This window comes from Nansenia antarctica (assembly GCF_963989245.1).
Source record: "Nansenia antarctica genome assembly, chromosome: 6".
Taxonomy (NCBI): domain Eukaryota; kingdom Metazoa; phylum Chordata; class Actinopteri; order Argentiniformes; family Microstomatidae; genus Nansenia; species Nansenia antarctica.
Window position 1 is genome coordinate 25,613,996 of NC_137676.1, and position 22,228 is coordinate 25,636,223.

A 22,228-nucleotide genomic window follows, 5' to 3' on the forward strand; every position below is an offset into this window, starting at 1 on the left:
ATGGAAAAAAGACATTGATAGAAGTGTTTGTGTTTAATCCTAACTGGTGCAAAACATGAAGGTTTTTAGCTTAGATTTAAATATTTTAAGAGTTTGGGCCTGTTTGATTTCTTCAGGGAGTTTGTTCCAGGAGCATGCAGCAGCGTGACTGAAAGCTGCTGCACCGTGTTTTGTTTTTACTCTTGGAATTATTAGCTGATTTGTCTCAGCTGACCTTAGGGACCTTGCGGGAATATAGGGTGGGAGGAGATCTGATATGTATTTTGGTCCAAGACCATTTTGTGATTTGTATGTAATTAGGAGGATTTTGAATTCAATTCTCTGAGAGACTGGTAGCCAGTGCAGGGATCTCAGGATTGGTGTAATGTGTTCAAATTTCTTTGTTTTTGTTAGGACCCTAGCAGCGGCGTTTTGGATGAGCTGCAATTTACGAACAGCTCCTTTAGATAGGCCTGTTAGTAGACCATTACAATAATCAAGTCTACTCGAAACAAATGCATGGATGAGTTTTTCAAGGTCTTGCTTGGACATGAAACCTCTCATTCTTGTTATGTTTTTCAGGTGATAGTAGGCTGATTTAGTTATTGAGTTTATGTGGCTGTTGAAGTTTAGATCGGAGTCTAGAATTACACCAAGATTTCTGACATGTTTTTTACTGGGAAGAGAGAGAGAATCAAGTTTTGCACTGTGAAGGCATTGTGAGATGTGTGAAATCGCCGGCAACATATTAAGGCGTCATCCGCATCGCGTCTATTTAAGCAACTGCTGATGACGTATCGCTCGTGAAGGGTTGTCCCATTTCATAGGGGAATATTTCAACCACTACGGCTTGTGGCTCTGTTCGAAGGCCATGGCTCCAAAGCGAGTGGCACTCGAAAACGAGCCGTAGGGGTAGAAAAGGGAATCGGGATTGAGCCCAAATCCTTCAATTCTATATCTCCTAGAGGAGACATAAGGGAAAAACATCCACCTCAAAACAACCAACTGAAGATGGCTGCAGTACAGGCCTGGCAGAGCACCAAATACTAAACATGAATGCTTCATTTGGACATAAGTCTGTTCCATCATGTTTGGTGGCCTGAAATGGGGTGTTTCATTTCTGAATGGTGAAACCAATATCCACACAAATACCATCAAATACAAGCTACTTTACAGTCTCTACTTTAACCTCATAGTAATAGTTTGATTTCATTTGGAGTGTAGAGACAAAAGAAGAAACAATTGCTTCACTGTCCTGTGACTTACACAAGGCACTGTAGTTCCATGTTATCCATCTGTATATGAAGACATATGGTCATTTACACTGAAGCACATTGATATTCATGTAACATAAAGGAGGATAATGGCTCTATGACACGAGACACGAGACTTGAAGATCAAGTCTGCCGCAACTGCACAGCTCCACTGATCTTCTCGTCAGGATGACTTTAGAGAAAGGACAAGAGAGAGAAAAAATGAGTAAAAAAAGAACAAGAATGAGAGAGAGGAGAGACATGATGATGCAAAGATCAGGGGGACTTTGCATCTGCTTTCTCAGTTGCACCGTAGTAAACATGAGAGCAGCAGTGGTGATGCAGACAGGTGATGATGCAGACAGGTGTGATGCAGACAGGTGATGATGCAGACAGGTGTGATGCAGACAGGTGTGATGCAGACAGGTACCTGAAGGTGTTTCTGTTGTTCTCTCCGTCTGCTGGGGGAGTGAAGGAGGAGCAGCATGCCAACACGTCGGCCAACTACGACGTGGAGCTGCTGCACCACAAGGACGCTCACCTGGAGTTCTTCAAAAGTGGTGAGTTGTTTTTTTCTACAGGAAAATGTTGATCTATCTTTATTTGACAACAATACAGTCGGGGTGTACAAAAAAACAGTACACAAAAATCACGATTCGGTACGTACCTCGGTTTTCAAGTCACAGTTCGGGATGTTTTCAGTAGAGCACGGTAAAAAGAAACACAAAACATGAAATTGCTTTTTATTATCATTATTAACCAGTGGTTTACTGAACAAACTGGGTCTTTGTTAAATAAATAAATATATATTCTCTCAAACAAATAAAACAATATTATTATATAAATATCCATTAAAATGAACAGTACTGTGCTGTACTTGTGTTCACATAAGCAGCTTTCGGCTTCACATTAGGACTTGTACTGAGATTCATTGTTTTATTTATTGTTTATTATTAAGGTTAATGGATCACCTAACTCATGGATTGGATCGTGTCACGGTTTCTGAGTCAAGGATCGGATCATTTTTCAGATCAACACAAAACAGTTTTATAAAAACAGCTTTTTCCTTGAATTCTGTAAAAACACCACTTTTATTGTGTGAAAAAAAACATTCAAGATATAAAAACTGGTCAAATGTGTGTGTGTATATGTTACGGTACATGTGGGAATACGGTACATGTGGGAAAACTAGGGTTAGGGTTAGGTGCTAGGGTGGCTTGGTACATGCTGACATGTCTAACCCTAGCCCTAACCTTAACCCTAACCTTAACCCTAGCACCTAACCCTAACCCTAGTTTTCCCACATGTACCGTAACATATATATAGCATATTGTTAGCCTCATAGCATCATTTTGTTTCTTATTTTGTCCAAATTGAGATATCTGCCTCTCTACTCAACTCTCCTAACACTGTTGATTCACTGTGCATACCGTTACACCCCTAGCAATAAAAGTACTCCCTTAAAAGTGCAAATACCCTGTAGTCAGACAAAGATGACATTGAGTTAATGTCACAATCGGTAACTTTTATTTCCAGTCGATAGTTCCTGCCCCTCTATTGTTTGTCAACTGTGGGGTACAATCTTAGCAAATGTGGCTGCCACGCTGAGTTGTTTGACCTTTGTGATCCCCCCTCCCTCCAATTGGCTGTGCTTTTCACAGTCAATTCTGTTGTGCCTTTAACTGTGGTTACTATTGACACAAAAGTTCAAACTAAATCACCTTTTCTTTCTCCTTCTGCTGTTTAGGTGACTTGCACATGGCTGGTAGCACCAGTCGAGACAGTGGGCTAAAGGAGACAGTTACCCTCAAGTGGTGCACTCCTCGCACCAACAGCGTAGGTGGGGACCCTTGCACCCTGGGAAATGTAGTCCCTCAGAGTTATCTGTGCTCATTGAAAGGCACGCGCAGGAAACAGTGAGGATGGGAGTGGTTGTTCTGAGGAAACCAAAGAGCTCAAATGGTTGAAACTGTTGTGTTGATGTGTTGTACAGTATGTCAGGTGTGATGTATGTTTGATGTATCTCAAAGCTTTTATGTACCATTAGTCTATAGCTTATCTGCATTATTACCTTCTTTCCTACGTGTGTGTGTGGATGCATGTGTGTCCGTGTGTCTCAGAGCTGCATTACTGCACTGGGGCTTATCGTATCTCACCCACGGATGTCAACAGTCGGCCCTCTTCCTGTTTGACCAACTTCCTCCTCAATGGTGAGCCTCTTTTACCCAATCCCAAATCAACGCCTGCCACTTACCCCCAAGGCACTGTTTTAGATCTTGAATGATGTAATTGGTATGCTATGTGATGGGAGCTCTTCATTGGCCTCTGTGGCATTTTCCCCAAGTAGGAGGAATGTTTTTTTTTTCTTGACCAGACCTAAGAGTTGTCTGATAATGTCAGTGCGATTGTGTCATTCGGTTTGCTTCCTTGATTGAGCTTGCCTGCATGGAACCAATAATAATAATAATAATAATAATAATAATAATAATACGCATTATTTATATACAGGGTGTATATATGCAGATGCGCATATATGCGCTGGTCTTAAAAAGCCTTAAAGTCTAAAATCCAGCAAGCAGATTTATAAGGGCTAAAAAGGCAGCACATTCCAGTTATTAGGTCTAAAAATAACCTAATATTCATTCATATCACCTCAGACATTAATGGTAGGTTACTTGTCCAATCCATTTAGTTTTGCTCAAACATACACACTTCCAAATATGTTCAAATGTTCAGGACTAGCCATGTCATGTAGTTCTACTTTTTAATGAAACATACAAGCTTCCAAATGTGTTCAAACATTCAGGATGATACGGGCCCACATAAATAACCTTCCGTAAATTGAAATATAACTAGTTTCGATTTCAATTATGGATCTTCCCTGACCTCTGCCAGTTGCTCCTGTGCCTCTTTTGAGCTTTCCAGTGTACATGAACTCCAAGGGTCATGGACCCAATCAAACTGTGCAAAAGACTGATGGAAAAATAGTGACTAAATCTCTCCTGGAGAATGTTCACATGCTGAGAGATACGGTCAGAAAGTGCGCTGCTGTTTGATTGTTCACTGCATAAGGGAAGCGTCTCAAGCCTGCCCTGTTCCACAAGCGACTACCCGAATCGCAACGGAGTTTAGACGAAACCACGCCCACTTCCGCATGACGTGCGCATCACCCGCTGCATTGCTATAGACACCGCAGCTCTCGGCCGTAACCCTAACCCTAACCATAGCTAGCATACATTTTCCTAACCCTAACCCTAACCTTAACCCTAACCCTAACCTTAACCCTAACCCTAACTGTGATCCAGCATCAACAGCTCCCTCTCGCCTCCCTCACGCGTCGTGTACGTCATATGCGGAAATGGCCGTGGTTTCTTCTAAACTCTGTTGCGATTCGGGTACAGCCGTTCCACAAAGCAGTGCCAGTGTCAGCTTAGATCTGAAGCCACACAGTTTCACGCACCTTCGCGCCATCGCACTCTGCATAATATGTCAGAACGTCAGAATAGTTTTGGGATGGCTCCCCTGATGAAGCCAGACAGCACCCCGGTTGAGAAACACTTTAAATAATACAAGGAGTCAGTGCAGAGCAGTTAAGACTGGGGTGATGTGCTCTCTCCTCTTAGTTTTTGTCAGTAGTCTAACAGCAGAATGTTGAATTAGTCGGAGCCTCTCAATAGACTTCTTGGGGAGGCCAGTAAAGAGAGCGTTGTAGTAGTCAAGTCTACTCGAAATAAAAGCATGAATCAGCATGAATAAAAGCATGAACCCTCTGAGCTTATGAGAGTATAGAGAGGTGAGGCTTACAGTGATGGGAAAAATCATTAAATGTGGGAAAAAGTCACTAAATGTCATGCCCTGCCTCTGACACGACAGATAGACTCAATCAAATGCTCCAAGTATTTAAAGGATAAAAGAATAGGAAGACGTCAGGTCTAGGATGATGACTTTGTTATCACATCTTTTTTTTCTTTCTTTTTTTTTTTTTTTTTGGAGTGGGGCAGTCCCACTCATATTTTTCCTTTTATTGACAGATACAGTAGAGATTTAGACAGGAAGGATGGGTGAGAGAGAGGAGGGATGACATGCAGGACATGTGCGCGGCCGGAATCGAATGGGAACCCGGCGGTTACGTGGTCGACGCTTAACCCGCTACGCCACCTAAGCGCCCCATCACATCTATTTTGTTCCCCTCTGTTTTGTACAGTGTGTCGGGACCCTTATGTGAATATATTATGAAACACACTGATTGGTTGGTTGGTTGGTACACTGAAACACACTGATTGGTTGGTTGGTTGGTACACTGAAACACACTGATTGGTTGGTTGGTTGGTACACTGAAACACACTGATTGGTTGGTTGGTTGGTACTAGGGCTGCAACTAACGATTATTTTGGTAGTCGACTAATCTGTCGATTATTTTTCGGTTAGTCGCGATTAGTCGTGTGGCCGCGGCAGTGGCCGCGGGCTCCAGTGCATGTTGTACCTCACCTTCAAGTCTGCACACCTTCAAGTCTGCACACAAGTCTGCACACCTGTGAATGTCACCCTGTTGTCCAGTCTCTCTGGCTTAACATACGTTCCCATTGCAAACAATGTTCCCACAGCAGTTAATGTCATATTATCGATGGATGTGCCATTTTTGATGGAGGGCAGTGAGCGGGAGACAAGAGCATGTAGTCATTGCCACACTGATAGCGATTAGCGATAGCTAAGGAAAGTAAACAACACCTACACAAACCGGAAGAAGCACAGCACGGGCATTGAAAACACACTGCCAACTAGCGTTGTGGCGGTGTAATTGCAGGGTGACACAAGACCGACCAACGCAGAAGTAGAAATTGAAACAGCCCTCTGCGTCGCTGCGCGTAAATGGCGACGCAGAAGCATAAATCCGGCTTAACTAGCTATCTAACCTAACGTTACGCCAAGCTACAGCTGCTCACAGAGCTAGTTGATTGGCTAGCTAGCATTGCTGGCTAGACTACAGACAGCTCACGTTAGTAGGCTACGCTTGGCGCTGTTTATCTTACAGACAGCTCGCTGGTGGACTCAACATAATTGAAATAGCATTCACTTATCAAGCATCATTCATGATCATCCACGATGACTACCGGTACCTGGTATTTTAATAGCGACCACCCCTCACTTCATTTCATCTCGCGTTCTCCTGGCTTCAACATGGAAAACCCCTGCTACGTAACGTTACATACAAGCGCCTCTGTCTGTCACACGCGTGCCACAGGGCAAATAAATTAATAGCACAAACGCTCATAGCATGTACAGCCCTGTCCATGAGACGTTGTTTTCCAACATGTAACAGTAAAGCTAACATAAACATTACGACCCTAACAATATAACGTTAGCCAGTTGGCTAACAACGTTAGCTAAAACTTACCCAGCTGATTCTTGCATGGCTCCCGGGTGCTTTCGTTTAAGATGCTCGTGCATCGCGGTGGTGCTGCTGTGGAATGCTAGTTTTGTTTTACATATATTACATTTCACGGACGAGTGTGGTTTGTCGTCCGTAAAATATTCCCAGACTTTGCTGAGTCTAGGTCTCGCTTTTCTCCGCTCATCTTCATGTTCTCGCCCCGCCATGCCATGGTTCATACTCTCTCTCCTTCTTTGCCGTATGCTGTTAGTAGGCTACTAGACAGGGCTTAAAGTACTCCGGCACAGTGCCGGATTTCTGGCGCGGGAGAATTAAAAAAAAAAAAAAAACTGCAATTGCGGCATTGCGCCGACGTGGTGGCGGGGGCGCTGTTTCACAAATAACTTAGCTTTCGTGTTTGCTAGCGAAACAGCTGATAGTTGATGTTGACTGCTCAAGGAGAATACATATTTGAAAGTACAGAATGCCTGAGAGCCTTATATTGCATTATATTACATTATATTTTGAATGGCCATCTGGTGCCTGAATATTGTTTTTTCCTTTACATATATAATGACATTTCCACCATAAATTGATGGCGAAAGGGCACAAATTGGTGCATATCAATTCACCAGAATGCAAGAAATTAAGTGTTTGATGCTCGTTTAAGGACCCCCAGACAGCCCTGCTTCATGGGTCCCCCCCGATGTCAAACACCACTGGTACCACCTCCGCCTCATTTTGAGCCAGGAAAAACCCTGAGTAGTGACGGGAAGCCTTATGTGACGTGGTGCCAAGAAGGAGAATATAAGTGATAGTGGCTTAATAAGTAATCAGTTTGTTCTTTTAAAGACATGTATATATTTTATTCTGTATTGTTATAGTGATAGTGGCTTAATAAGTGATGTAATCAGTTTGGCCTTTTTTTTTAAGACATCTAATTATTATTATTTTTTATTAAGTATAAAACAGTATTATGAATGAATGGTCTTTATTGTCATTACAGTTTTTCCCAATTGCTAAAACACAAAAGCCAATTCTCTAAACCAAATGACCAGTTCTCTAAACACATTTAATAAAACTAGCTCCCATTTGCCAAAACCATAAACACATTTCACATGAAGACACAATTCACAAAACACAATCCTCCTTTTTTCATAAATCTAAACACATTTTGTCTTGCTAAAACACAAGTTGCAAAAAACTCTGCTCAAAATGTCAAATTCTCAAATTAAAGCTCATGTGATGCAAAATGCTTGCCACAGTCAGCAAAATGTTAACACAATGAACACACCTGGCTTCATTCATTAAACATAACGACTCAAAATTTAAGACACTTGTTGCAAATGATTGTGGTGTGTGTGTGTCTGTGTGTGTGGTATAGTTCCATAAATAAATAAAAAAACATCACACCCTGAACATTGTTTTCAGTGAGTATTGTTGCGTGTAATGGATCCTCTGTAGTGTTTGCATTGAGTTGTGATACAGTACAGTATTGTACATGTTACGGTACATGTGGGAATACGGTAACATTTTTCAAACCTTTATTTACGTAAAACTCGATAGGACAACAGTGCAACAACTTCGCGGCTGAACTTTAGTAAAATTTCGGACATCATATGCCATTTAAAGGGGGGAAATAAAATGCATGACTATCATGCAAAATCAGCCTTACTGTAATGTAAAATATGTAATGTTAGATATAACGTTAGACAGGGAGCGCAGATTTATTTTTATGCATGACTATCATACATGTGGGAAAACTAGGGTTAGGGTTAGGTGCTAGGGTTACAGTAAGGTTAGGGTTAGGATTAGGGGTAGGGTTTGAGTTTGAGTTTTGAAGAGAGAAGGTGTGGTTTTGCTTATGTAGCTTTAGAAAAGTGTGTTGTGGGGAAATGGAGGAAAGTTTTGTGAAATGTGTTTTAGCAATTGAGAAAAACTGTAATACAGTACAGGTACCATACAACGACATTTAGGAGGGGGGGCTCCCCTGGTGCTTGGAAAAAGACTAAAAACACGAGGGCCAAGGATAAAATAAAAAAGGGAAAAGAGCTGGTTTACATAAATAAAGGCTATGTACACTATCTACTATACTACTATACTATACAATAAAACACTGTGCTGTACTCTCTATGCTATGCTATAAATATCCTAACTTTTCCTATATCTGAACCTTACAGTATGTACACAAGGGTTGTCATATTGCACATAGTATTGTTGCACATTCATTTAAAGTATTAATGCATTTTAACATTGAGACATATATTTTGTATTGACTATAAAATAGTATTAATGCATTTAAACATTGAGACAAGAAGCTGTCTTCTGTACCCGCTCTCCCAATATCTCAAACTGTGACCCCCCTCCCCAAGAAAAAGTTTCAGGCACAGGATTTTTTCCCACTTTAAGCCCTGACTAGAGTTGTAGACGTGACACTGCCCCCAGCAGTTCCTGTAGTGCATTGCAATTACAAATGAACAGCGCGGCTCTGTATTATCGGCTCGTGTGTTTTTAATACGATGCGTCGAAACTAAAATTCCACGTCGACGAGTTTTTATGATCGACGTCGTCGATTATGTCGACTAATCGTTGCAGCCCTAGTTGGTACACTGAAACACGCTGGTTGGTTGGTACACTGAAACACACTGATTGGTTGGTTGGTTGGTACACTGAAACACACTGATTGGTTGGTTGGTTGCTGTTCCTCTGTGCCAGGTCGCTCCGTGCTCCTGGAGCAGCCCAGGAAGTCAGGCTCCAAGGTCATCAGTCACATGCTGAGCAGCCACGGCGGGGAGATCTTCCTGCATGTGCTGAACAGCACCCGCTCCACCCTGGAGGACCCCCCCTCAATCAGCGAGGGCTGCGGGGGTCGCGTGACCGACTACCGCATCACTGTAAGCCTCGCCTCTCCTTGTACTCTGTTAATGGCGCTTCTCCATTGACCAGACCGGGACGGTACAGGACGGCACGCATTTGTATCTTACCTGTACCGTATTTTCAGAAACGCTTCTCCATTATACACAACAGACCTCGAGCGAGTGGGGACAGTCTCCACGTCTGTTCGCTAGCTACATAGATACCTTCACTGCGGGGTTCGACAGAAACATCCTAACATAATTGCTAAACAAGTTGTAAAATTATTTGGGGGGCCAATATCTTAAGCGAGCTAAAGTAATTAGCTTACTATATTGTTGTCTTAGCAGTTGGTAAAAGAACAGGATTTAAAAAATATATATGAGCAATAACATATCGTGGGCTTGCTACAGCAAGCACAATAAAAAACCTTCCGTCTGAAGCTACAATACTGGGACCATTCGTGACTGGGCTACAGGCAGTCAAAAACTAGGTAAAAGTGTGTGTAAGACATGCATTTCACCATGTCAATTCTCAATATAGTGAAAATACCACTGCTCATCCGTGATCAGACTTGCTGCAGCTGAAGAGTATCAAATAGAGTGCAGAAAAGCAGCATTTGCACACTCAAATCTGTGCAAAAAACAATGTTTATCACTATCAATCAAACCAATCAACAGTCTGCAGCGTCACATCGTAGCACGGATAGTACCTTTCGCTCCGTGTCAGGAAGGGTAGCTAAAATCAGTACGGGTACTACGGCCCGGTACGGCCCAGTTGGCAGTGGAGAAAGCAAAACAAAGCTGGCACACGGGTTCCGGTACGGTACGGGACGGTAGTGGAGAAGCGCCATAAGATGCACACAATATGAAATAGCAAACATGGTCCTGCCTCCAACAGGGGGTAAAACAACAGGGTTTACCAGTGCTTAAGTGCCACAGATCATGTTGTTGTGTAGGTTACTGTTTCATCATGCCTGACGAAAACCTACTTGGTTGAAGCAGAAATAAAGGACATTTCGGCGGGTAACTTTTGTCTTTTCATTGTGTTCGACGTTTATGCCAGTTGATCGTTAAATGGGGTTTAATGTGAGTAAACTGGTTAGAAGAACTCCTCTCTCTCTGAGGCTACCTGTTCTTGAGTCTGCTGTTCCTTCTCTCTCATCCCATCACTGGTGCCAACTTGCCTTTCTGCTTCAAATTCATGTTGCCAGATTGTAGCCAGTTACAGCTTCAAGATACAAGGTGATCAAAAAGCCTATTATACAACAGTTAGTTCCGACCAAGTCATTTGATTGGACAAGAGGCATTCCATGAGTGCTGATATACAGTATAACAGCACTGGGACCTTTAACTATATGTATCACTCCGCCGCACAGATGTTCTACTAAATGACCGTTAATTAGACTACATGTTTGTGTTCAGGTTACTAGGCAACCGTCCATTTGAAGTTCAGTTGCGGAACTATTTTCTGTTTATTTTTATGATTAAATAAACAAACAAATCATAATCTGTTCTCGCTTATTACTGTTAACTAATAAATCGCGCTGTAGAACTGTTGTATAAAAGCAATATCACACTCGAGGTCGTGCTGTTATACTGAATATCAGCACGGCTGTGATTGTCTTCGGTACTCGGTCTGCGGCCTCGTACCTACGACAGAGTCACAGCCGTGCTGATATTCAGTAGTGATGCTCCGATCTGATCGGCGCCGATCGGTATCGGCCGATATGGCCTTGATCGGTTTTGATCGGAGTTCTCAAAACGGCCGATCAAACATGACCGATCAGTTTACAAAATGGCGTCGCCAGTCTGGAAATATTACACAGTGTCGGAAAGAGACAACAAATATGCCGTTTGTAATGTCTGCTCAAAAGAAATACCTCGGGGAGGAACGCACGCAAGGTCTTTCAATACCACGAATATCATACGGCATTTGCTGCGTTCGTCGATTCGCTCAGAGAGCGCCGAAGCGCACACTGGGCTCGACGTCATAAAGGGACCGAGTGCTTTGATTGGACGAGAGGCGTTCCACGAGTGCTGGTCAGAGTTCCAGCGCGACTTCACGAGCGTAGTGTAGGTAGTGTTCACCGACGTCATGTGACCCCGCGAGCAGGAAGTCACTTGGCCCATAGCAACAACAACTATTAGCGCGTGAGTTTTAGGTCTTCCTCTGTGCACCTTGCACAAGTGTAGATAGCGAGCGACTTTTCAGCAGCAGGACATATTTTAGATGATAAGAGGAACAGGCTGAGTGCCAAAAACGCTGAGATGCTTGTATTTCTCAAGGCTAATCTGCCAGTGATGCTGCTTAATCAGAAGTAAGGTTTGAGTCTGAAATCTCCTTAGGTGCAATCAGTGGCGGATACAGAAAGTGGCTGATGGGTAGGCCTGGAAAAATCTGGGTAGGCCTGAGTGAAACTCATCACCGCACGTTTTAGACCTATGTATGAGCAGCCAGATGGATGGAACACAACCGGGCTCGCGATCATAGGCGCCGATTTATGTTTCTGCCCGTGGGTGCTTGAAACATTTGGGTACGACCAACACGCATGCACACACACGCACACGCACGCACGCACACACGCAAAATATTCGCAGGGACTGGAGGAGATCACTATGCAGACCATGAAACGAACGGAAAATAAATAAAGTACCTGTCTACCCAGAGAATGCAACGGACAGCCAAACAAGTTATTATAATACACACACGCAAGGCATTCAAGCGCACGCAATAGTCAATGAATTAACCAATAACCATCAACTATGGAGGACCAAGTATAGAAATTGTAATAAGAAATGCCTGTATTATCATTTGCAAGCTTTTAACTGTGGGTGTTGACAGTCCAGTGCAAACCGAAAGCTCAAGTTGAATCATACATGTTATGTACCTGGCTCGGACCAGTTGTGGTGATCCATCATTTTATTACAAAACCTAACGCTGCTGATTAGGGGATTTACGTAAACTGGTGTATACACATATATTGTTGTGTAAAGTTGTGTGCTTCTATTGTATTATATTATTATATCCAGTGAAGGCATACACAATGTTGTTCCACACAAATGTTTCCCTCTTCGTTTTAATCTTGGAAAGTCTCATAAAAAATATACTTCACCGAACTATTACAGCGCTGTCTCGGACTCTCCGCACGTCGGTGTGTGGCGTCATCATCTGTTATTGTGAATAAATAAGATTTCTAGACAAGGCCTGGTCCAAACTTTCATTATTTTCACTGACTTCCAGACGTGGCTTTTTAAGAAAGCGGGACAATGTTAGCTGTTTAGCCATTGTAGCGCGCACACTGAACAACTGGTCAAGGTCAACTGAACAATCAGAGTAAACGTAAAAGAGGAAGCAATGTAAACGTAAGAGAGGAAGTTGAATATTTTTAGTATTAATACATACTTTTAATCATTTCCAAGACAAAACTATTCACATTACAGTTAGTTAGTGAAAATTAAACTTTAAAAATATTTTATTATTAAAAAATATGTATTTTTATGAATCTGACTGGGTGGGCCAGCTGTCAATGTGGGCGGGCCTAGGCCCACCCAGGCCCACCCATAGATCCGCGCCTGGGTGCAATGTTTTGTTTTTTTGTTTTATTGATTATTGCTGACTTGCTGTCTTATCTCCTCCTAAATATGACTTGAAACTGACTGACTTGAAACAGTATTTTATATTTGGCTATAGCCTGTTTATGTTGCAGTTTAGTTTGGGTATGTTTATTGTTCCTCAGGAAAGCTACAGTTACAGTATAAGCTCCAAGTTCTCTAAGAGCCCCCAGTTCCTCTCATTCGAGTGGAATGTTGCACATTTGATGTGACAGTGTACATTTTATTTATTATGATTTTTATTTTCACATTTTATTTGTTTTTCCTGAAGTAAGCTACAGGTGGTTGTGAATTCAATAAAACAGATGGTCGTCAATTCATGATACTTTCTCATCTCCTAATTTCATTTAAATACTTAATATACAATGTCAATGGTGTTAAGAATAATTTAAAACATAAATAATGCTACACAATAAATAGAATGCTTCAATTGCCATTTTCGACGCTGTGATCGGTGATCGGTGATATCGGATCGGCAGATCACTGATTCCAGTGATCGGTGATCGGTGATCGGCACCAAAAACCCTGATCGGAGCATCTCTAATATTCAGTATAACACACTCTCTCTCGTGTGATATTGCTTAAATCACACGCTCACCTCTTACCTGGCAACCCACAAATAAATGTGGACTGTCTTGCATCTCTATCAGCGGGAGTTGTCATTTGATTGAAGTATTTTAAATTGTTTTTTAAATTATTTTGCCACTGTTGAGTGACGGTCCCTGTGCTGTATGACTCTGTAGTTTCTGATGGGCTTTTGATATATTAAAGCAATATGGTACAATTGGCTAGGATATGTGTGTATATATATATCACTGCATCTCGTCTGGTACTTGTCTATCTAATCCCCCCCCAAAAAAGACCCTCTAGCCATATGGCTGTTACACTGTTATGAATATGTTTTTAAGGCAATGTAACAATTCATAAGAGGATTCTTCATTCTGTGTGTGTGTATGTATGTGTATGTGTGTGTGTGTGTGTGTGTGTTTGTGTGTTTGTGTGTTTGTGTGCGCGTGTGCGTGCATGCTCTGCAGGACTTTGGGGAGTTCATGAGGGAGAACCGTCTGACTCCTGTCCCAGAGGCCCAGGGGGCTGAGGCCTGCAGGAACCCCCCTGCAGAGAGGGCCACGGCCCAGCTGGAGCACCACACTCGCTACTGGCCCATGATCATCTCCCAGACCACCATCTTTAACATGCAGGCGGTGAGCATCTCCTCCTGCCCTCCTCCCGCTCACCTCAGGAGCCCAGCAGGGCCAGACGGAGGCTACTGTAACAGGGCCAGACGGGGGCTACTGTGACAGGGCCAGACAGACGGAGGCTACTGTGACAGAGCCAGACGGGGGCTACTGTGACAGGGCCAGACAGACGGAGGCTACTGTGACAGGGCCAGACGGAGGCTACTGTGACAGGGCCAGACGGAGGCTACTGTGACAGGGCCAGACGGAGGCTACTGTGACAGGGCCAGACGGAGGCTACTGTGACAGGGCCAGACAGACGGAGGCTACAGTGACAGGGGGAGGCTACAGTGACAGGGCCAGACGGAGGCTACTGTGACAGGGCCAGACAGAGGCTATTGTGACAGGGGAAGGCTACAGTGACAGGGCCAGACGGAGGCTACTGTGACAGGGCCAGACAGAGGCTACAGTGACAGGGCCAGACGGAGGCTACTGTGACAGGGCCAGACGGAGGCTACTGTGACAGGGCCAGACGGAGGCTACTGTGACAGGGCCAGACAGAGGCTACTGTGACAGGGCCACACGGAGGCTACTGTGACAGGGCCAGACGGAGGCTACTGTTGTGGATTTAATTGATTCTTAATAGATTGAGTAAAACTTATAAAGCACAAAGAGCTTAAATGAATTGTCTCCAAAGATGCCTTTTATTAAGCCAAGTCACATGAGCGCAGAGAGAAAACAGCAGACAAAAAGCAAAAAGCCCCCAACGTTGGGCGGGACTCATATTTCTAGACCTATCCTTGGTCATGAGGTCACTATTTTTGGGAACCAATCATATTATCCAAATCTGTGATTGCACAAGTTATGGGCCCTGTCCACAGTCAGAATTATTCACTGCGCCACAGTTCTTGGCACATCTCTTACAGGAAGGAAATGGGCCTTCCTTGAGTGCTAGATTCACCAAAATGTAGAGAGACTTCAATTCTCAGTATAAAATGATATAAAACTACACTACTGTGACAGGATCTGGGGCTTCATTCAGGGTTCCCACTGGTCAAAAAAGTTTTACTTAGCTCGTCAACTAGTTCTGCCTCAAACTATGCCGTGTTGGGTCCTTGAATTTGAGGGAATTGAGTCTTGAAAGTCCTTGAAAGGTGCTTGAATTTGATGTTTCATAAGGTGTGGGAACCCTGGACAGGATCTGGGGCTTCATTTTGCTTCCGGGAAAAAAATGTGCTGTGCTGAATAACGTTTAGTTGATATATCTGCGTAGGTTTTGGGTATCAAGTCTGGGGCTTTCTTAATGATTCTGTTCCCAATGAATGATGTTTTATTGAGTTGTAATGCAACAAGTTGAATATCAAATCATGCTTTTTCATTCAACTCTAGTCATATTGATCCAGCTCATTCAACTGTGTGTGTGTGTGTGTGTGTGTGTGTGTGTGTGTGTGTGTATGTCTGTGTGTCTCTGTGTCTGTCTGTGTGTCTGTGTCTGTCTCTCTGTGTGTGTGTGTGTGTGTGTGTCTGTGTGTGAGTGTGTGTCTCTATGTCTGTGTGTCTCTGTCTCTGTGTATGTCTGTGTCTGTGTGTGTCTGTCTCGTGTGTGTGTGTGTGTGTGTGTGTGTGTGTGTGTGTGTGACCGTGTCTGTGTGTGTGTGTGTGTGTGTGTGGCAGGTGGTTCCGCTAGCTAACCTGATCGTGAAGGAGAGTCTCAGTGAGGAGGACGTGCTGACCTGCCAGAAGACGGTGTACAACCTGGTGGACATGGAGCGGAAGAACGACCCCCTGCCCATCTCCACCGTGGGCTCCCGGGGGAAAGGCCCCAAGAGGTTGTGTGTCTGTGTCTGTGTGTGCGTGCGTGCGTGCGTGCGTGCGTGCATGCAACGGGGACCTCCCCCCCCCCCCCCCGCCTCCCCAAGAACAAGGAATTATTACAGACGTAGACCCCAAACACCTGACAAGCAGGCTAAAATATCAGCGTTTTTTAAAACGCACCCAACCCGAATCTAGCGACAGTGGCAAGCCCATGGGCTCGTTTGTAACGTTAGTCCGCCAGTAGTCTCGCACAGTGGCGTACCGCAAAATCCCGAGGCCCCCCCGCAAGGTGGCGGCGGGGCCCTTTCGCAACGGAGGTTAAAAAAAACGTGCGTTTTTTAGAGTCCGACAGTGTTTCCTCTATATGCATTTATTCGTGGCGGGCCGCCACGAATACATTTTCTCCGCCACCAATTGATTTGGTCCACTTTATGACCGGAGAACAGAAAAAAATCAGATTAAAGCTAGTTTAGGCCGCTTTCAGACCTACATTTCGTTCCGATTTAGGATGTAGTAAGTTACAATATGTTACAATGTTGCAATTAACCTCGTCGGCGACGCGCTTGCAAAACAGTTTTGTGATTGGTCCGAATTTAGCGGGACATTTGGATTTCTGGAAATCCCTTCCCTCTCTCTTCGCCCGTCGCCCGTCCCTTTAATCCCGTAAGCGTATCCTAATCGAAAATGCAACATCATCAGCGACGACCTTGGGTTCTTGCATTTACTGCTGTTCTCTGGTTCATGTTCTTATACCAGTGCTCACTATAGAGTATTTTAAATGAACATTCGTAATGTAGTCTAGTCTCTGATGTTCATGGTCAACTAAATCAGGCTATTTTGTGAAACAAATAATGTTCCCGAGCAGCCTCGCATCTAACGCTAGCTTCGAACTATTGATAGCATAAACGTTGGTAAATGTCACAAACGACACAGTATTGGCAGGGGGAAAGAAGGGGAGTCGAATTTTTATTGACAACGGATTTACATGCTGGAAAAACATGCAGCTAAAATTCAGGGAACATTTGGACAATAAGAGACACAACGGAGCTGTGGTCGCGTGGTCTAATTAAGGGCAATATGCGTGGGGCAAAAATAATCTATTGCCTCCCAAATCACCACGAACAGAACGGCGGAGGTACGGGTAAACAGGGCACATATTTTATTTTTTTTATTTTTTTATGTTGCCACCCTCTATTTTTCGGTGAAATTACGTCTTTGTATTGAGCGCCAGTGCGTATTGCATACGCTACGCGCGCGAAAAAAGAACACTCCGCCACTAATTTGAAAAATCCTGGAGGAAACACTGTCCGATGCATTATTGACGTTGCGAAATTTCGCAATATGCACTCTACATTCTAAATGCTTGACTTCGCAAAAGGTACAAACAAGTGAGAGATTTCAGAGAAATGGAAATTCAAACATAGACAGAAGAAAAACTCTGTTTCTGAAATGAATTGCTTATCAATTCATTAAAGCACTTTTTATTTTATTTTATTCCTTCATAATGATATACTGCATATATTGGAATTCTGTCCATAAAATAAAATAAAAATATATGAAAGGAAAAAGTGCTTACAAGTGGTGTGAAGAAGCTGTCATTTGTTATGGTCCTGAGAACAAATGAGAAAACAAGAACTTTGAATGCTGAAATGTTCTTGAAATTGGTCTTACCAAACTACATTCACACGGTCTCTTGTGGCCTGACTGGGTTCATCTTCCTCCTCAGGGACGAGCAGTATCGTATCATGTGGAACGAGCTGGAGACGCTCGTTAAAACTCACGTTGGAGGCAGCGAGACACACCAGCGGGTGTTAGACTGCATCAGCGCCTGCCGCAGCAAACCCCCCGAGGAAGAGGACAGGAAGAAGAGAGGGAGGAAGAGGGAAGACAAGGAAGACAAGGCTGAGAAGAACGGCAACAAAGAAACTGAAGACAAGAGCTGGCAGGAGTCGGAGAGGTAGTGTATGACACACAGCACACAGAACTGTTGGTCTATTGGCAGGGTTCGACATTAACGGTTGCCCGATTGCCCGGGGCTGGTAAAAAAATTATGTTTGTTTGCGCGATAGCGACGACGCTGCTGGATCCTGGATATGTGTATCGGTGTGCAGGAAGAACAATGGAGGGCGCATGCGCCAGACCAGACTAGATGATCGTGGAGTGAAGATATTATTAAGCGTACGCGCTGATCGACAGACAGGTGGACAGGCGCAAAACCCGGCATATTTTTTACTTGCCCCGGGCAATCGGACAACCGTTAATGTCAAACCCTGCTTAGTCTGACTAGGTTGGCTTGTCAGTTAAGAAACGGCTTAGCTCTCTAGTTCAAATCAGAAATACTTATCATACACATTTTATTTTTTCTTCAGGTTTGATACCTCCAGAAATATAATGCAAATGTAGATACAGTGCCCTCCATATACAGTATATTGGAAATAGGAAGCATTTTGTCTTCTTTTAGCACTATACTCCAACAGTTTGAAATCAAACAATTACTATGGGTTCAAAGTAGGGATTCTCAGCTTTAATACAATGTTTTTGTCTTCCTTTCATATTGGTTTCACTATTTAGAAAGTACACATATTTTTAAACATCTTCTCCCTATTCCAAGGCTCCAAAAGCATTGTGTGCCCGCCTTGACTGTAAAACAAGCTGCCTGCTCCAACAACTAGACAATCGTTCACCAACTAGCTAAGCTAATAGCTAGCTAAAGTTAGCATGTACCCAATATCAATTGCTGCTAGCATTGTAAGCCAGGAGACTCTCTGAATATAAATACACATCTTACCAGTCAATGTCAGGTAGGCTATGATTTAAGTGAGAGTAATGTTGCATTCAAGTTCTCCTCAGAAATAGGACATTTGGAAATGCCAACTGGGCAACTTGTGTTATTTACAATTCTATTCTAAAACTTGGTGGGAAGCTTCGAGTTACAGAGGATCACAGGGCTTAAAGTTCTCCGGCACGGTGCTGGTTTTCCGGCGCGGGGGAATTGAGCCAAAAATAAATAAGAAAATCATATGCTATTTGTTTACATCGTAATTTAAAGAGTCATCTTCAGCAAAGAGACAGTTCCGCCTACCAATGGTATCACATTGCTCAAGCCAACCAACGACTTCTAGCCAATCGGAGGCAGAGTAGTGGGGCGGGCCTTAAGAAGTTTGAGTGTAATGTTAGTGTAGGGATTTTATCAAAAGTGATGGTCTTGAAGATACAGATGACAAACGACAGACTCAGAGATCTCTTTCTTAGTTTAATGAATACGACCGGTCGGGAAGAAGTATAGGCAGGGGTGCACATAACTTTTTGGGGCCAGTGCTCAGAGGAGCACCTAGGGATGCTGCTTGGTGCTCCCCGAGCTCGCGAGTCACGACCCGTCCCACAGGATGGATAAAAAAGGGATACATGGATAACCTGTATTAGCAAAACGACATTTATTCATAAATAAAGATGAACGAACAAATTATTGTGTGCAAAACAAAAGAAACAAATGCAAAATCAAATGACTGCTCTTTAAGCATGAAAGTCTGTCAGACTCCTTTAAACACAATGAAATCAACTGACATCGCTTTAAGCACTAACTGAATGTCTGTTCTTTAAACACAATGAAATCAACTGATCTCTTTAAGCACTGCTCTGTTCTGTAAACACTGAAATCAACTTTTCAACAAAAAGTTACAGCCTAAGCATTTATTTATGCTACAAGCTTAATCATCTGTCCTCAATTTCAACCATGGTAGAGGATGTTGTAGGCTATCACTTTAAATAGCTCATTATTTTGATTGTGCAACAAAGTCTTTTATTTTTTCTTCTAATAGAATTCCCAACCATATTCCCTGGGTCAGGGGTCGAGGTGCGATAATGAAGCTGTAAAACAAACGTCTGAACGTTTGAAAGCTTCAGAGAAAAGAAACGTGTCCCTTGGTGTTGTTTTTCCTTTTAGCGACGAGTCGTTCGGGACTGAATTTTCACGTGTCGGCGTGATAACCGTGCGATACGCGATACGCGGAATGAAAGTACAAGTTACGATACTTTCCGAATGTTTTCGTGAGGGGAGTCGCCGTGGTCGTCGTCGACTGCCTTCGGCTGAGGGGACGGCAAATAGTTACTTAGTGGGGGTTGCAGTGATGCAGCAGTCAGCAGTCAGCAGTTGGATTTTGAGGAAGTAAATTCCTCTCCCAGCGCTTCCAGCTGTTGGTGCGCAAGAGCGCGTTAATGCGGCTGATCTGCCGCACAGCATGCATTTTGGCGACGCATGCGCACTGGCGCACCAGTTATGTGCACCCCTGAGTATACTATACTCAGGGGTGGACTTTATACTTTGTAGACTCAGTATAGGGTACAGTCTTCAAAGTATAAAGTCCACATAGAGTTTATATAGTCTTCAGAGACAAAGAACTGTTATTCAGCCTATAGGATTTGTACACGCTCAATTACATAAGCATCCTATATGAATATTAAGCAGTATGGTTCAAAGTGTTAGGTAACACACAGAAACTGGACACTGAGACACTTTGGGCCCTATTATGCACTTCATAAGTCTTAAGCAATAAGACGAGGCGGTAGATCTAAACTTAAGACGTGGAGGCGTGGTCAAGGCCACTTTGCTATTATGCGTGCGGTAGTGGGCACCTAAAACCCGGCGCTATGCAAAGAAATTAGTCATGGGTGTGTTTTGGGCGTCTTCTCAATCAACCCAATCAGCGTGCCAGGTGCCATTCCCTTTAAGAACCGGCTGCGTTGAGTCATTAGCGCTATACTATTATGGAAGTCCTAAGAAGGAGGTCAGCGCGCTTCTCTGCAGAAGAAAGTAACAAGCTCGTGCATGAGGGCGGCCTTGACGTCATGCACGAGCCATTTAATTTATGTTAATCATTTGTTAATAAACATTTATCTTGAGCTTACTCGTTTTCTGTGCAAGGGAACCTTATACTCAAATTCGTTAAAGGAAAGAACAGGTCAGCTGGTTTAAGTTCAACTGCAGACAGGGAGACGGAAGGGAGACAGTCACCTGGCAACATGGAACAACCTTGTGTGATATAGTATTCAGAATAAACACAGCAATCATTATTTTCTGAATAAACACGGCAATACCTCCGCTTGTGAGTTGAGAAGTATTACAGAGGGGTCGCTGGAAGACTGCAGGAATGACAGATGTTGATGTCATTATATTACGCACGGCATGCTCGTACTGTATGTGCACAGTATGCGGAGGCAACATACTGTACAGCGCTGGCCTCTCCCTTCTGAAATAAAGCATTTATACTGTGACCGTAATTGACGTCTTGCCGTGGAGCCACGTGCGTGTTCATGTGTGCCCACATGCATGCGCAAACCGCGGAGGCGCGCTCGTGTTTCAAAACGTGCATGAAGTCTAAACTTAAGAACTTTTCAAACCACTTCTTAGCGCTAGGAGCAAAGTCAGATCGCATAATAGCAGGGGCGCCTAGTGCACTTCATTAACATATGAATGAACACTCCCACAATGAGTAATATATGCACGGGAGTATTACGTCTTATGTGTGGGCGCCTATCGACACCTGCATAATAGCAGTAGCGCGTATGAAGCGCATAATAAGGGTGGCGGTAGGTCTTAACCTGGCGGTGCGTCTTAATTAAGACTTAAGACGGCAAGTTAAGAAGTGCATAATAGGGCCCTTTAGGTCAAAGCTCTCCTTAAGGTGGTCGTAACTCTCCTTAAACTCAGGGTCAGTATTAGGGCTCTCACTAGCAACAGGATTAATGGATCCCAAGAGAAGGTCCAACCACAGTTCAACACAAACAAAGCTTGTCAACTTGCTAGGGAGAGTTAACATGTGAAACCACTTAGTGACTTATGTCTCGACTACTCATTATACAAAATACACTATTTAGTGTTTAGTGAAATATAACAAAACTAAAACTAGATGAATACATAGCTTAACTTTCAGCCATTACCCATCATTCCCTCCTTTTAAACCAAAATTCTGAGATATCAGACATTTTACTTTACTTCAGGAAAACCAAGATAGGGGAAGGGATGGTCCGTCTTCACTGAGTACCTCACAGGTCAATCAGCATTTTTGTGAATGCAAACATTCCTGAGGCTCATATGCAAGTGTCCCCAAGAACCCTTTCATTCCCAAAGACACCCCCGTCAGTCCCTCAGCAGGGGAATAGTTAGTTTTC

The 22,228-nt window shown here is 43.4% G+C and overlaps 1 protein-coding gene across 1 annotated transcript in view; it reads left to right on the forward strand.

The window, feature by feature from the left end:
• ints13 (integrator complex subunit 13) overlaps positions 1 to 22,228 on the forward strand; it is a 49,635-nt gene that overhangs the window by 14,226 nt on the left and 13,181 nt on the right. Inside the window, exons 8-14 of the mRNA XM_080533408.1 lie at positions 1,708 to 1,792; positions 2,980 to 3,072; positions 3,353 to 3,442; positions 9,319 to 9,497; positions 14,105 to 14,272; positions 15,920 to 16,074; positions 17,787 to 18,017. Coding sequence (XP_080389534.1) covers positions 1,708 to 1,792; positions 2,980 to 3,072; positions 3,353 to 3,442; positions 9,319 to 9,497; positions 14,105 to 14,272; positions 15,920 to 16,074; positions 17,787 to 18,017 — 1,001 coding nt within the window. The remainder of the gene's footprint in view (positions 1 to 1,707; positions 1,793 to 2,979; positions 3,073 to 3,352; positions 3,443 to 9,318; positions 9,498 to 14,104; positions 14,273 to 15,919; positions 16,075 to 17,786; positions 18,018 to 22,228) is intronic.